The 16,561-nt window shown below is 40.7% G+C and overlaps 1 protein-coding gene across 2 annotated transcripts in view; it reads right to left on the bottom strand.

The window, feature by feature from the left end:
- The window catches only part of Egfl6 (EGF like domain multiple 6), a 68,149-nt gene that overhangs the window by 3,178 nt on the left and 48,410 nt on the right, over positions 1-16,561 (bottom strand). The window contains exons 9-10 of one of the 2 annotated variants that reach the window (XM_021655621.2): positions 9,590-9,670; positions 3,475-3,579 (exon numbers count right to left, since the gene is read on the bottom strand). In XM_021655621.2, the coding sequence (XP_021511296.1) occupies positions 3,475-3,579; positions 9,590-9,670 (186 nt within the window). The remainder of the gene's footprint in view (positions 1-3,474; positions 3,580-9,589; positions 9,671-16,561) is intronic. The other variant, XM_060374975.1, reaches the window with a different exon arrangement.

The raw sequence follows: 16,561 nt of genomic DNA, 5'->3' as shown, positions 1-16,561 counted from the left end.
ACCTAATGAATTCCAGAACATTCCCACCTTGATTAGTAGACTCTTAGAATGCATTTTCTAGTGAATCAAGGATAGGTATTGTATTAATGACTTGTGTTGTTGCTGAAACAAAACACCCTCATAAGAGCAACTCAAGGATGGATTTATTTTGGCTCACAGTTCAAGGGTATGGCCCATGGTCATGGATGAAGGCATGGCAGCAGGAGCTTGAGGTAGTCAGTCACATTGCGTCTACTGTTAGGAAATTGGCAATGATGAATGCTCATCTCACTTTCTCCTTTTTAGCCAGTTTAAAGCTAGATAACGCAACACAGACATTCCAGAGGCTAATTTACTTGAGAAAACCTTTCACAGGTGTGTCCAGAGGCTTGTCTCTTCGGGTCCTGTCAAGTTGACAGCCAACATTAATCATCATAGGATGACTACTTGGATGGATCCATAGAGAAATATCTCATCGAAATATACTTGACCTATCTTGTCCTAATGCCTTCTTGAGGCTCAACCAACATGGGTTAGCACATCATTCTTGAGTTCTGATGTAGGACGACCAGAGTATATTTCCTTCTATGCTTGCAAACCTTCTATGTATCTTGTAACATGTGGAAGTGGACTTTTGGTCTATCTCTTTTCTTTTCTTTGTAGCTTTAGTAAAATTAAGCAACTTTTTAGAAACTATCATTTTATGTGTACAGGTATTTTGTCTACATTATCTGTTTGTGCATGTGCATGATTGGTTATATTGGCATTGGATCACTTGGAACTGGAGTTATAGATTGTTGTAGGGTGCCATGTAGGTGCTGGAAATTGAACCCAGGTCCTCTGGAAGAAGAGCCATTGCTTTTTAACACCTGAGCTATTTCTCCAGCCCTACCTAAAAGCAGTTCTTACACAGCATAGTCTGAAGGAGTTGATGAGAAAGAATTCCCATAGAAGATGGGAGGAAAACACTGGGGATGCGGTCTTCTGGTACAATTCCTGGAGATACTTGTGGTCCCTGGCTAATGCTGCCTTAGTCTCTTCACTGGATCCAGTCACTGGTAAGTTCTCTTCCCCAGAAAAAGCATAATTCTGCTAGATGGGCAACATGACCCTTAGTAATAACCATTTGAAAAAGAACAACACTGGTATACTTAAAATAATTCTGGCAATATACAATATCTCTGCTGTATAAATCTCCCATGTGCCTAAGTGGTCAGACTTTCACTCTCTTGCATCTGTGTCTCTGTTTAAATTATTTTTAAGTGTAACATGAGGCTGGGACCTGAAAGAGATTTCACGATGACAGCATATGTGGAATGCCAAGCCTAAAGTGTATATAAATTAGCAAACTATTCTATTCAATCCCACCTCTTCTTTGGGCATTAGCCAGAGCCAGACATGTGCTATTATTAAAGAGCCTTTTCCTTTATTAATCGCTAAGTGTGAGAAGTGATTTCTCACTGGGATGGTATATTATTTCTATAACAGCATTGCCAGAGTCTGTAACCATCACACCTGTGAAGATTCATGTTGATTGTCAACCTGACAGGATCTACAACCCCCTGAGAGACAAACCTCTGGGCATGCCTGTAAGAGATTGTCTAGAGTGGATTAGTCTAGTTTGTGGGATTATCTAAATTTAAATTGAGATGGGAAAATCCACTCAGAATGGGGCAGCACCATTCCTTAGGCTGGAGTCCAAGACAGTTTAAAAAGGAGAAATTGAGAAAACTATGAGTGAGCATTCAAGCAAAACTCCAGGATTCTCAGTGGAGTTTGAATTTCAAATAAATAACATGTTTAAGACATACTAATAAGTTGATTTCTTTCAAATCTGTACTTTATGCAGTAGCTCTCTCTTCTGAGACCTATTCAATCCCAGCTAAAGCCTACTTTCAGCTTTCCTTGAGGGCTTATCCCTCCTATAATATCAGTTTATCCCATGTTTCTCATCTATATTTGGTTTTGTCAGGAAAGACAAGACCATCCTGAGACTTTGCGGATGTGCCAGAGGGAAGAAGTTCTGATGTGAGTGTCCTAGAAGCTGAGAACATCCAATTTCACTTGTAAATAAGGTGTTTGCAAATGAAGACTTCTCATTGATGGAAAATTCAATGTAAGATGTCAGTCTCAGCTATCCATGTGTATATCTCTAATAGTACTGATGTCTATACTCCTACTATGGAAGAAAAGAGAAACTTGTGTTAGTTATCAAGACAATTTCTCCAAAGATATATTATCTCTTGTTAAACTTGTCCACTGCTCTATCTTTAGTGATAGGCCCACTAGAACAACCACTGTGTGGGATATGTTCCTTCCACCCCAACTGCAAGCTCTATCAGGATTGTTTGTTTGTTTTTCAAGACAGGGTTTCTCTGTGTAGCCTTGGCTGTCCTGGAACTTGCCCTGTAGACCAGGCTGGCCTGCCTCTGCCCCCAAGTGCTGGGACCAAAGGCATGTTCCACCACTGCCCAGCTACTAACAGGTATTCTTGGTACAGGATACCAAAGCTTCCTGGCTGCAAGCACAGGCCTGCAAGGACATATCTCAGGAAGGAGTTTGTCCTAAGGAAGGGTCTTTTAAACAGAGGCTGAGCCTGCACACCCCCAAAGAAATACAATTCTATTGGTGAGGAACTGGAGTCTGGAGGTATGTAAGAGTTGTTCCAGTTACATGACCAGCCTTCAGGAGAGCAGGATTCAAAATAGTGTCTCCACCCAAAAGGGAAGCCAGGGCCCATCAATAGTACTGAAGCAGACACTACAAAAGTCAGAAGTTCATGGCTCAGTGCTTGTAGAGAACAACTCAAGGTCAGGTGGTCAGAAAGAATCCCTTAGGCAAAAGAAAGGAAAGCTTAATCTTGGAGTTTAGGTCATTAACTTGTCACTTATTGTGGATTTGTTCCTTTGAGAGATGACTCTCCTGTAACACCAGTGTAGACAGAGAGGTTCTGTTACCTTTAAATATTTATTTTCTATCAAAATGCAGAAGACTGTGGTAAGCTGGAAAAAAGGGGAGATCTTGTAGACACCCTCCCACCTGGCACCTTCCTCTCCTTCCCATCTCTCTCTCTCTCATAAGGAAGAGAGTAAATATAAAAGAAGTATTCTGGGAGATGAGTGTGGTGGTGCACGCCTGTGATCCCAGCACTCAGGGAGGCAGAGGCAGGTGGATCTCTCTAAGTTTAAGGCCACCCTGCTCTACAAAGTGAGTCCAGGACAGCCAAGTCTACACAGAGAAACCCTGTCTCAAAAAAGAAAGAAAGAAAGAAAAAAGAAGTATGTTGGGACATATTTCCTGGGTCATGTGGGTGAGAGAGGGATGGAAAAGGAAATAAATGCTGCACTAAGTTACTCTTTCCATCAGAGGCCATCTCAGAAGGTCAAAGGTTTTTAAAGACAGTAAACAATCATGATCTAAGCAGTGACAGGAATAACTCCCTGGTAGGAAAAGCCTTCTCTACTTCTAGAACATGTAGTAGTGAAATTTAAGTACCATTTTCTCGATCAACAGGATTCCAGTCCAAATCATCTTCTCTATCCTGTTTCCAGTCACAGACCTCATGATCAAAGCTGCAGTCAACTGAGATGTTTAAGTCTGCTAAAAAAAAAAAAAAAAGCACATTCAGAACCATTAAGAGTATCATGAAAGTAGCTAATTTGGGGCTCTGGAAGGTGATGTCATGGGTTTAGGAGAATAGAATATAGATCATGGCAGTTGACATGCTTGTAGGGGTAGTTTAAACCAGATACACTATTTTTATACTTTGAAATATTATGCACATGAGTGTTTTGACTGCATGTACGTTTGTGCACCATGTACGTGACTGATGCCCATGCAGATAAGAACTAAAGTTACAGATGATTGTGAGCCATCCTGTGGGTGGGAACAGAAGCTGGGTCCTCTGCAAGAGCAGCAAGTGCACTTAACCATGGAGCCATTTCTCTAGATAGCCTATAAATTCTGTCATAATCATAGAAAACAAAAGTGAAGGAGCTAGAAAGATGACGCCATAGTTAACAGCACAGTGACCCTTATTAGTGAAGCAAAGCAGAAAATATAACTGGCTATTTCCGAAAGTCAGGCCAGAGACTGAAAATAAAGCTCAGAATATGGAGTGCTCAGTCATACTATAAGACATCTGAGTCATACCCCTCCCTACAAAGCTCAGGTATTTCATAACATTGAGAGAAAACTGATCAGCATACACATCAAAGAAGCATTTCCTTTGGCCCACACCACAGCAGAAACAAATAGTTATGGATAGCCTCTGTGTCTCTGAGGCGGTGGTTATCAACCTTTATAATGCTGTGTCTTTTAATACAGTTCTTCATGTTGTGGTGACCCCCAACAATAAAATTATTTTGGTTGCTACTTCATAACTATACATTTGCTACTGTTATGAATTGTAATGCAGGATATCTGTTATGTGACCCCCATGAAAGAGGTTGAGAAGCACTACCTCAAAGCCTTCTGAAATTATTCAATTTATTCTATCTTAAATGGTATCTCTTGCCCCCACCCCTTGAGTTTGCTCCTACAGAACCCTTAAAGACCTTTGGCCTAGTTTTCCATTAGGTCCTTCCCTTGCTCTGTGTGTCCCCTTCTCTTGGGGGGGGTGTACATAGTAAATCATTGGTTCAATGGCATTGGCCTCATGTTGTCACCTACTCACCTCCATTAATTAAAATACAATGGGTATTTCATGATTCCAACACTTCTGTTAGAAATTTGCCAGGGGCATATTAGATCAAATAGGTAATTTCTAAAATGTTTTCTTTTGTGTTTGTTGTTATTTGTTATGGCAGAAAGGCTATGTAGTTTAGATCTATCAGAGGAATATGAGTGGAGTCAGCTAAGGCAGGTTTTGAACCAGTGTCTCAGGTTACCTTCATGCATAGTAGAGGTCTGCAAACTAGCACCTTGGCCTATTGTCTACTTTTGTAAAAAAAAAAAAAGTAAAAAGTCTTATGGTAGTACAGGCTTTTCATTTACTTATGTAGTGTTTTGTTCCTTTAAGCTACAAAGACAAAGGAACCCTTGAACTACAGAGACTAAATGGCTCACAAAGCCTCACATATTTGCTCTCTGGCCCTTTCCACAGAAAAGTATGCTGACTCATAATGTAAGATAACAGAAGGCACTGTGAAAGAGGACAAAGACCCAGGGGCTTCTGATTTAAAACCAAGGCTAGCCGCTGCTTCCATTTGAGGGACTTGTCTGTCCATGCCAAAGAATCAATGAAAGGAAAGAAAAGAGAGCAAGTGTTCCCCCTTCTCTCCAGGGTTTCTCTATGTAGCCTCAACTGGCTGGAAGTCACTACATAGATCAGAATGGTTTGCAACTTATGGAAGTCTGCTTGCCACTGCCTCCAGAATGCTGGGATTAAAAGTGTGTACTGTCATGTTAGGCCATCTTTTTCTTAAATTTTTTTTTTGTTTGTTTTTTTTGAGACAGGGTTTCTTTGTATAGCTTTAGCTGTTCTGAAACCTGTATGCAGACCAGGCTGGCCTCAAATTCACAGAGATCCACCTACCTCTGTTTCACAAGTGATGGGATTAAAGGCTTGTTCTACCACCACCCACCTTCTTACATTATTTTTTTAAATTACATTTTAACTATGCATGTGGAAGTCAGCTCTGTCCTTCCCCCATGTATGTCCTGAGGATCAAAATTGCATCATTGGGTTTGGTGGCAGGAGCTTTTACCTTCTAAGCCATCTTGCTGGGTCATGAGTTGCTTTTTCTTGACTCATCTCAATTTCCCAAATGTTTTTCCCTCCACAAACATCATGTCATTTAATTTTATTATAAAAAATAACTGTCATTGGACCCTCAATAAATCTAAGGCTCCTAAGTGACTTATCCAGGCTCCACAGATGTGCTGGAACTGATCTTGAATCTTAAATCTGACTCAGACCTGTGACTATCCATTTTGCACAGGTCAGGTTTGGCTTTGACAGCATTAAAAGGGGACAATATAGCCTATCAAAGGCAGCATGATGAGGATCTTAAAGAGAAAAGCTTTCTTTTAAAACCTGGAGAGGAACTTCATTAAGAGAGATAGCCAATGTCTCTGACTCTGTTACCTGCCTCTGGATCTAACTGAGCTGCCTTGTCAGATGGCAATAGGAGAGGATATGTTCAGTCCTGCTGAGATGTTAGGGTGTGGTAGTACCTCTAGGGGGCCTCCCCTTCTCTGAGAAGAAGGAGGGAGATGAGGTAGGAGGGATGAGGGTGGGACTAGGAGGAGAGGAGGGAGGGGGCTGGGATTAGGCCATAAAGTGATGAAATAAATAAAGGAAAAGAGAGAGAGATAGCCTAAAGTAAAAAAAAAAAAAAAAAAAAAAAAGACATGGCTGCCATTGGAGCATCATTGGTAGGATGTTCAGAAGAAAAAGGCCTTTCGAGAAACCCCCTGGACAAAGTGAGTATTCTGGCTTTTGTAATTAAAAAAAAAATCTGGTAGGAAGTTTCATACCATGAAGTTTAATGCAACATGGCCTAGTGACAAAGAACATGGCAGCTGGGTGGTGGTGGCACTTTTCATCTAGCACATGGGAGGCAGGGGCAGGCAGATCTCTATAAGTTTGAGGCCATCCTGGTCTTATAGAGTGAGTTCCAGGACAGCCAGGGCTACACAGAGAAACCCTGTCTTGAAAAACCAAAAGCCAACCAACCAACCAACCAAACAAACAATAAAAACAAACAAACAAGCAAACAAAAACATGAAAGAATCAGGTCCTGGATAAAACTACACATTAGGAACTGTTAATGTCACAGCACACCATAGCATTTTAACTCTGTCTCAGAAGCCTTGCCTTTCCTTTCCTCCTCCTTCTTCTTCTTCTTTTTTCTGAAACAAGGTTTCTTTATGTAGCCCTGGCTGTTTTGGAACTCACTCTGTAGAAGAGGCTGGCCTCTAACTAAAGAGCTCTGCTCTGTTCCGCCTCCAGAGCTCTGGGATTAAAGGTGTACACCACCAATGGCTAGGCTGGTGATCTGTTTCTTAAAGGATCAGGCCCATAGATCTAACAAACAGAATGGGAACTAGTTGGGAAGAGGAATGGGATCAGTGAGAGTGGGAGGGGCACACAAAAGGGGAATAGGGATGAAGGTGATAAAAATATGTTATAAGCATATATAAAAATGTCATGATGAAACTGATTATCTTGTATAATTAATATATGCTAATACAATGTTTTTAAATGCATCTGTAATTCCAGCACTCAGAGAGGCAGAGGCATGTGGATCTCTGAGTTTGAGGCCAGCCTGCTCTGCAAAGCAAGTCCAGGACAACCAAGGCTATACAGAGAAATCTTGTCTAAAAAACAAAAAGACAAAATGAACAAAAAATTCCACAACACAGAGATAAGCTGTAGTCATGGTAACAAAATGAACAGAACAATTATACAGTGATGGGCAGGTAGCTAGTATCAATAACAGAGTCATCAACAGTCCTTAGTGCTGAGAGAAGGTCACAGAACTCTCACCTAGGATTCCAGGTGATTCCCTCCTTTGGAAGGCACTAGGGTAGATAGGACCTGAAAAAAGGCAGGACTCCATTATTCAGCTTTTGTGACATTATCACTGATGATAAAATGGCACCTCTCACTGAAAAAGCTATTTTTCTTTCGCTCATATTTCTTTAAAGTAAGCCTGAAAAAAAAATATTGTAGCACCAACCTGAGTAGAATGGTTACTTTGATCTGTTATCAATGCCACATCAGGAGTAAATAAATGTTTGTTTATTCATGTTGTCTCAGGAAAAGTAATACAACACTGGATCTGAGTGTCACAATATAGTGGATTTTCTCTTGGTTGCTTATGACTGAAGCAGTAATTTCATGAACTGAAAGATGATGCAGGAGAGAGTGAGTAATCACAGACTCTAGCTGTGATTTTCTTTCTCTCCCAGAGATTGATAAGAAAGTCTGCAGTGCTGTGTTCTTGAAGTCCCCCTCCCCTACAAGCTAAGTTTATATAGTAGTATCTAGTGCCTGTCTCCATGCTGGCATGTAGGCCAGCCAAGATAGATCACATGGTAGGAAGCTTAACTCCCAGATGTCCAAAAACCTGTAAGAGTCAGAAATCCTCTTTGTTCAACAAGGTTTTGTTGTTGTTGTTTGTGGTTTTTGTTTTTTGTTTTTTTTGAGACAAAGATGGCCTGGAACTCAGAGATCTGCCTGCTTCTGCCTTCCCGAGTGCTGGGATTACAGGTCTGCACCACCACAAACAGTGTTCTCCAAGTTTATAGAAAAGGCTCTCTCTCTCTCGATTCCTTCAAGGTCCTGTTGTGGCTCTCTGTGGCTATGATGCTATTTCTCACCTGAGCCAAAATGTTTCTTTTTGGCTTCAGGCCTCATCCCCTAGCAAAGGTCTTCCTGAAGGGTGATCTCCCTTCAGCTCCTTTCCATGAGCTTGCTACTGCCTTAAATTCTTTAAATTATGAGATGCTGGTTGACTGCTCTTTGATCACTTGCCCCTGGCAATGCGGCCTTGCCAGGCCATAGAGGAAGAGGATCCAGGCAGTCTTGATAAGACTTGATAAGCTATGGGCAGATGGCAGAGGAGGAGAACTGCCCCTTTCAGTGGACTAGGGTTAGAGGACAGAGGGAGGTAGGGTGGGACTGAGAGGAGATGAGGGAGTGGGCTACAATCAGAATATATAATGAATAAATTGTAAAAAAAATTATAAAATGATTAGAAAGAAAGCATTAGCTACTGTGAACAAAAGTTTCCAGAAAGGAGCCAGACCTAACAGATCATTCGACAGAGGCTACTTGAGCTTAAGTGACTGCAGAGAGGTTGGAATGCTGCAGATCCAGAGCCAAATTATTTTGCGCTATTTTTAGCCCCTTTAGTAGCCATTCATTGCCTACCTCTTTGTCTGACCTGAAATCCTTGTATCAGGGTAAGCCTTCTGAGATGTTCTAACTTAGCAGACTCCTAGCTTCCACAAACCCCAAAGCTAAAAATGCCCTCAGATAGCATCTGGTGCCTATAGCAGAGGTTCTTCCACTTTGCTGGAACCTATCAACCTGGTATTTTCATCAACACATTTGAAAAATTATTTTGTTTGTGACTTTCTTTGTTCTTTACCATAAAACTCTAGGAAACTGTGACTACATTGGAACATGTTTGAGGAACCTGAAATCTGTTATTCCTAGGCATGGTTAGTATTTAGGTAGCCTGTTTCTGAATTACCTAGCAACCTATGATGTTTTCATGTGCACCACCCCCCTCCCCTGCCAGGGAGTCATACCTGATAGGTGTGGTTAAGTTGCTCCATAAAAAGACCAACCCAGCACTTTGTCTCTCTCTTGTCTTCTTATTCTTGTTCTCTCGCTCTGTTGCTCTTCCCCTCTCTCTGTCAGGGTGCCCCTCCCCCCACCATGTCTTTCTCTCCCTCTCCTTCTCTCTCTTTCCCTGTCCTACCCTGCCCAGACAGTCTCTGTAGCCCCTTTCCCCTTCCCTTAATAAAACCTCCCACGTGATTTATGAATCTGCTATATAACTCTGCTGCACAATACTAACACACTTCATTTATTCTCTTTGAGTTGAGATCTGTATTATTACTATTATTTTATTATTATCATTATTATTATTACCTTTGTGTTCCAGTTTGGAATTTAGCTCTTTTCTTGGGATGTAGACCAAATCCAAATCCTCTGCTTCATTTACCTTAGGGGCTGGTAAAGAATCTTAATTAGTTAAGAAAAAAAAAAAAAACCCAAAACACCACATGCACCAAAGGAACATAGTGTTGGAACGTAGATTTGTTATGTAGTCTAATGGCAAAACACATACAATTAGCATCTTCCTACTATTCCTACCCATTCTCCTCCCCAACAACGGTGTTTTCTAGAGGTTCCCTCAAGTGAGTTTTGCAATATCCACACTCTGGACACCCTTTCTCCCTAGGTTTTGGAAACCCATTTCCTTGAACTTTTCATTAGTAAGGGTGATTGTATAACTAATACACTGTTTCTGACCTGGATGAACCTGTGTCGACTCACCCATTAGATAACTCCACCCTGGATTTGTCAATATGCTCCACCAGTCATGCAGCCAAGAATACAAGATAAAACAGAGCACCCAGAAAGAAAGAAGTGATGTCTTAATGTGGGGACTCAGAGTTAACACACAAAGTGTCTTGGAGGGGCTGAGAGCTATGGTAGGCTCTGGAAACCAACCTTTGCAAAGAGCTGCCAGGCGGTTCATGCAGAAAAATTAAGCTTTGCTGGAGTGTTTTGTTTCTGTAGTTTTCTATTTTGGCTTAAAATATTTATTTATTTATTTATTGGACACAGAGTCTCACTGTATAGTCCTGGCTGGCCTGGAACTTGCAATGCAAACCACAGTGTCCTCAAATGCACAGAGATCTGCCTATCTCTGCTTCCTCTCTTCTGGGATCAAAGGTGAACATCACTAGGCCTGGCTATTTTGGCTTTTAAAATCATAAACATACAACTGTGATATTCTCATTTTGTAGAGTGAACCCTTCAAAAGCACCTTCAAAAAAAAGTGAGGGACTCATAAGGCCTCACCACTCCCCAAAAGTCTATTGGCAATTAACAGTCACTGGGATAGGGAGAGACATTTACTTCAGTGGCATTGCCACTGGTAAGCAATTTGTTCATATTATTGAAAATAATCCCTTAATCATACCTCCCATGACTGTTGATGTTCTCCTATAAGGATGGAGTGGGGTGAGTCATTGAACCCTCATTTGAGTTTCTGGCCACTCCTGAGAGAACTAGGCCTGACACTCCCAAAAGCCACCAGGAACTAAACCATAGGTCACCAATTACAGGAAGAAGATAATAAAATGTCCTACCCAATGAATAGCCTGGAGGTAACCACAAGAATGGGAAGGTATCTTATCTCAGGGTGAGACATCTGTGCTGGGCAGCCCACTGACCTGGTAGTAGAACTTTCCCGGCATGGAAACACCTAACATTCCTCAGGTCAATAGATAGCTTGCTCAATGTTAATTAGCTACAAACACTTTGTAACAAGCTTGCCCTTGCTGAATGTCAGCCAATGTGTAACTGCTAAGCTGTAATTTCCCAAACCTTGCTGTAACCCAATAAAAACCCTCTTTCCCCTGAGCTTGGCCCTCTACACGATATACACTGCTGCCTTGGTGACAGTGTGGGCCCAAACTGGAGCTTGTAATAAAAAGCCCTACTGAGTTTGCATTGGAATTGGCTCCTTGGTGGTCTTTGGGGTCCACGAGACTTGGGCAAAACACTCCCTCTTGTATCTCCCAGACATTTGTATATAATTCTGCCCTAACTACATGTCTTGGGAGGTATACAGAGTATACAGGTTGTGGCTGACTAACTGAAGAGGGACTCCATCTATGCACCATGGGGAAGTTGTCATCCTTGCAGAGGTGAGTCTTAATGGTGGTGCAGCCGCCTTGGCATAACAAAGAGAGAGCAAAGAAATAAAAATTAGTTTTTGAGGGGGTATTGGTTTAAAGCACAAGCCTGAACAAAGGCCAGACTGGTGGAGATATGTCCAGCTACCTGCTGGGAAGAACCAGCCTTACTGCATTTGTTCCTGCCCACTAGAGATACGGTTGCTAGGAAACCAGCCCCTCTCCCCTAGGACAGCCAAACAAGGGAAGCCAGACCATTAATAGTTTGGGGGCCTTCCTATAACCAATCAATTCAAAATGCAACATCCCTTTTTTTGTTTAGACCAATAGATGCTTGCCAGGCAGGAATCCTTCCTGCTTTGGGCACAGTAGGAGGGACTGGACTCATTAAATCAACCACCTACCCTGAGCAGGAGGCTATTTGCTCTCAGCCGCTATGGTGGTGAGGGTGTATGAACCCGAGCTATAGCTTGTAATAAAAAGATCCTCATGTGCTTTGCAATGGACTCGACACCTGGTGGTCTTTTGGGGTCTTGTGAATCTGGCACAACATCACTTACACCCCTGTAAACAGCCCATCACTCATGCTTAGTAAGCAAGCCTAATAAGTTCATTGGTTACCCAAATTAGACTCTGGTGCAATCATCCTTTGTGGTATTGTTGGGACCTTATAAGGAGAGGCAGAGGGGTGTTGTTCATATCCCCCCAAAGAAGGAATTCACACATGCAATAGGTTATAAAAACAAAAGCCGTGAAAGAAGGAAGTAGCCTGCTGGTGCATCAAAAACTTTTAATCCCAACACTGGGAGACAAAGGTAGGTGGATCTCTTAAATTCAAGGCCAGCCTGGTCTACAGAGGGAGTTTAGGACAGCATAGGCTACACTGAAAAAAAAAACATGTCTTGAAAAACCAAAAAAGCCCCACCAAACAAAAAGCACACACAAAAAACAAACAACAAAAAGAAACAAAAAAAAAAAAAAAGAAAAGAAAAGAAAGGAGACTAGTTGGGAAGAGCCTGGAAAATAGGACAAGAGAGCGAGAGCATAGTATGAAAACATATACCATATACAAGTATGAATATTTTATTTGTAATTAAATTACATGCTCATAAAATTGTCTTTTAAGATAGGGTTTCTTTTTGTAGCCTCGGCTGTCCTGGAACTCACTCTGTATATCAGGTGGACCTGGCCTTCAAATTGGAGCTCCACCTGCCTCAGATGATGGGATTAAAGACTTGAACCACCACCACCTGCTGGGAATCATAAAAACTTTCAAAATGTGGAGTGCAGTGGCACACATCTTTAATCTCACTACTTGAGAAGTAGAGGCAGTTAGTTCTTTGAGTTCAAGTCTAGCCTATTGTACATAGTGAATTCCAGACCAGCCAGAACTACCCTTTCTCAAAAAAAAAAAAAAGTCTTTTTTAAAAGAGGTAAAAGGAAATGCTTAGGAGATTCGGTGTGAGGGTCTATGATTTGGTGTGTGTTCTTTGTGAAGAGTCTGGCATACAACTATGCTTGCAGGGAGTGGCTTTGCCAGATAGAAAACACCCAGATAAGAGAATAGGAGAGGATTTACCCTCCTGTTTCCCAGAGCAGTAGATCCCATGTAGCACTTGAGTGCCAAGCCATTTTCTGTTTTCTCAGTTTACAAACATTTTACCGTGGAATCCAAGATGGTGGTGACCAGTGCACACTGCTTTTGAAGGGCAGAGGATCTGAAACTCTGAAACTGGTGATTAGATGGGCAGCTGAATCCAGAGCACCAACTTTGAGGGTTCCCTGGCTAGAGGGAACAACCCATGAGCTGGGACAAATTGGATCCAGGACCCCCGTGGATGTCTCTGGGGTTGGAGAGTGGCAAAGTATTGATTGCCTGCACTATAGGCTGTACCATCACTTGCTCCAGCCACAGCGGCAGGGAGTACATAACCCTAGCACCTCACAGAACCTTCTCCAAAATTGACCATATAGTCTGACACAAAGCAAGCATCAACAGAGAAAAGAAGATTGAAACAATCCCTTGTATCCTATCAGACCATGTGGCCTAAAACTAGACCCCAACAACAATGGAAATAACAAAAAGCCTACACCTGCATGGAAACTAAAGAACTCTCTACCAAAAGAAAGCTGGGTCAGGGAAGAAATAAAGAAATTAAATTCAATGAAAATGAAGACACAACTTACCTAAACATATGGGACACAATAAAAGCAGTGCTAAGAGGAAAGTTCTTGGTACTACTTAGTAATTTTTAGTACTAAGTACCTTCAGAAAGAAGTTTGAGACATATCATACAAGTAACTGAATGGCACACCTGAAACCCCTAGGGGGGAAGAAAAGAAGCAGACACATTCAAGAGGAGTAGACAGTTGGAAATAATCAAACTCAGGGCTGAAATCAATAAATTAGAAACAAATAATTCATAGACCCAATGAAACCAAGAGCTGGTTCATTGAGAAAATCAACAAGATAAACAAACCTTTAGCCAAATTAACTAAAAGGCAGAGAGAAACTATCCAAATCAGCAAAATCAGAAACAGAAAGGGGGACATAATGACAGACACTGAGGAAATTCAAAGGATCATTCGTTCTTATTTCAAAAGCTTATATCCCATAAAATTTGAAAATCTAAATAACATGGACAATTTTATTGATAGATTCCACTTACCAAAGCTAAACCAAGATTGGGATAAATATATTAAACAGTTCTATATCCCCGAAGGAAACAGAAGCAGTCATCAAAAGTCTCTCTGCCAATAAAAGCCCAGGGCCTGAAGGGTTCAGTGCAGAATTCTACCAGACCTTCAAAGAAGAACTAATGCCAATACTCTTCAAACTATTCCACAAAATAGAAACAGAAGGAACATTACAAAACTCATTCTATGAGGCCACAATAACCTTGATAGCTAAATCACAAAAAGACTCGACAAAAATAGGAGAACTTCAGACCTATTTCTCTGCCACAAAAACATTGACACGGAAAATACTCAATAAAATACTCAAAAACAGAATCAAAGAACACATAAAAGATATCATCCACTATGACCAAGGAGGCTTCATCCAAGGCATGCAGGGGTGGTTAAATATACAGAAATACATCAATATAATATACCACATAAACAAACAGAAGGAAAAACACCACATGATCATCTCCTTAGATGCTGAAAAAACATTTGACAAAATCCAACATCCACTCACGTTTAAAGTTTTGGAGTGATCAGGGATACAAGACACATACCTAAACATAGTAAAAGCAATATACAGAAAGCCTATAGCCAACATCAAACTAAATGGAGAGAAACTTAAATCAATTCCACTGAAATCAGGGACAAGGCAAAGCCTCCCACTCTCTCCATATCTCTTCAACATTGTACTTGAAGTCCTAGCTAGAGCAATAAGACAACTAAAGGAGATCAAGGGAATACACATTGGAAAGGAAGAAGTCAAAGTATCAGTATTCACAGATGATATGATAGTCTATATGAGTAACCCAAAAAAATTCTACCAGAGAACTCCTTCAATGTAAAATTGCCTTTTGCAAACTGACTTGATACAAAATTAACTCAACAACAAAAAAAAATCAGTAGCCCTTCTGTATATAAAAAAACAAAAGTGCTGAGAAAGAAATTAGGTAAACTACAACCTTTACAATAGCCACAAATAACCTAAAGTTTCTTCGTGTGACTCTAACCAAGCAAGTGAAAGATCTGCATGAAACAAAACAAAACAAAACAAAACTTCAAGTCTCTGAAGAAAAAAATGGAAGACGATATCAGATGATGGAAAGATCTCTCATGCTCATGGATCAGTAGGATTAACATAACGAAAATGGCCATCCTACCAAAAGCAATCTACAGATTCAATGCAATTCTCAACAAAATACAAACACAATTCTTTACAGAACTTGAAAGAACAATTCTCAATTTTATATGGAAAAACAAAAAACCCAGAATTGCTAAAACAGTCCTGTACAATAACAGATCTTCTAGAGGTATTTCCATCCCTGATCAAAAGCTGTACTATAGAGACACAGTAATAAAAACTTCATGATATTGGCAGAGAAACAGTTCAGAGTATCGATGGAATCGAATAGAAGACCCATAAATAAATCCACACACCTACAGATATTTGATTTTTGACAAAAACGAAAACAATACAATGGAAAGAGTATAGCATTTTCAAAAGATGGTGCTGGTCTAACTGGATGTCTACATGTAGAAAATGCAAATATATCTATTCTTATCACCCTGCACAAAACTAAAGTCTAGGTGGATCAAAGACCTCAACGTAAAGCCAGAAACGCTAAACAAATTAGAATAAAAAGTGGGGAAGAGACTTGACCTCATTGGTACAGGAGACAACTTCCTGAACAGAATAGCAACAGCACAGGCTCTAAGATCAACAATCAAAAAATGGGACCTCATGAAACTGAAAAGCTGTAAAGCAAAGGACACTGTTGTCAGAACAAAATGACAGCCTACAGATTGGCAAGGATCTTCACCAACACTATCTGACAGAGGGCTAATATCCAGAATATATAAAGAACTTAAGAAGTTAAATACCAACAAACCAAGTAATATAATTAAAAATGGGGTACAGAGCTAAATGGAAAATTCTCAATAGAGGAATATGGAATGGCAGAGAAACACTTAAAGAAATGTTCAACTTCCTTAGTCATCAGGGAGATGGAAATCAAAACGACCCTGAAATTTCACCTTATACCCATCAGAATGGCAAAGACCAAAAACTCAGGTGACAAAATATGCTAGATAAGATGTGGAGAAAGAGGAACCCTCCTCCATTGCTGGTGGGAATGTAAACTTGTACAACCACTTTGGAACTCAATTTGGCACTTTCTCAGAAAGTTAGGATTAGTGCTATCTCAAGATCCAGCCTTACAACTCCTAGGCATATATCCAAAAGATGCTCAAGTATACAACCAGGACATTTGCTCAACCATGTTCGTAATAGCCAGAATCTTGAAACAACCCAGATGTTCCTGAACGGAGGAATGGATACAGATATTGTGGTACATTATACAGTGGAATACTACTCAGCAATTAAAAACAAGGAAATCATGAACTTTGCAGACAAATGGTAGGAACTAGAAAAGATCATCTTGAGTGAGGTAACCCAGAAACAGAAAGACACACATGGTAAAATACTCACTCATAAGTGGTTATTAGATATATA

Source organism: Meriones unguiculatus, chromosome X, assembly GCF_030254825.1.
Source record: "Meriones unguiculatus strain TT.TT164.6M chromosome X, Bangor_MerUng_6.1, whole genome shotgun sequence".
Classification (NCBI taxonomy): domain Eukaryota; kingdom Metazoa; phylum Chordata; class Mammalia; order Rodentia; family Muridae; genus Meriones; species Meriones unguiculatus.
Note: the sequence above shows the minus strand (reverse complement) of the source record. Positions and strands in the feature narration are given on the sequence as shown.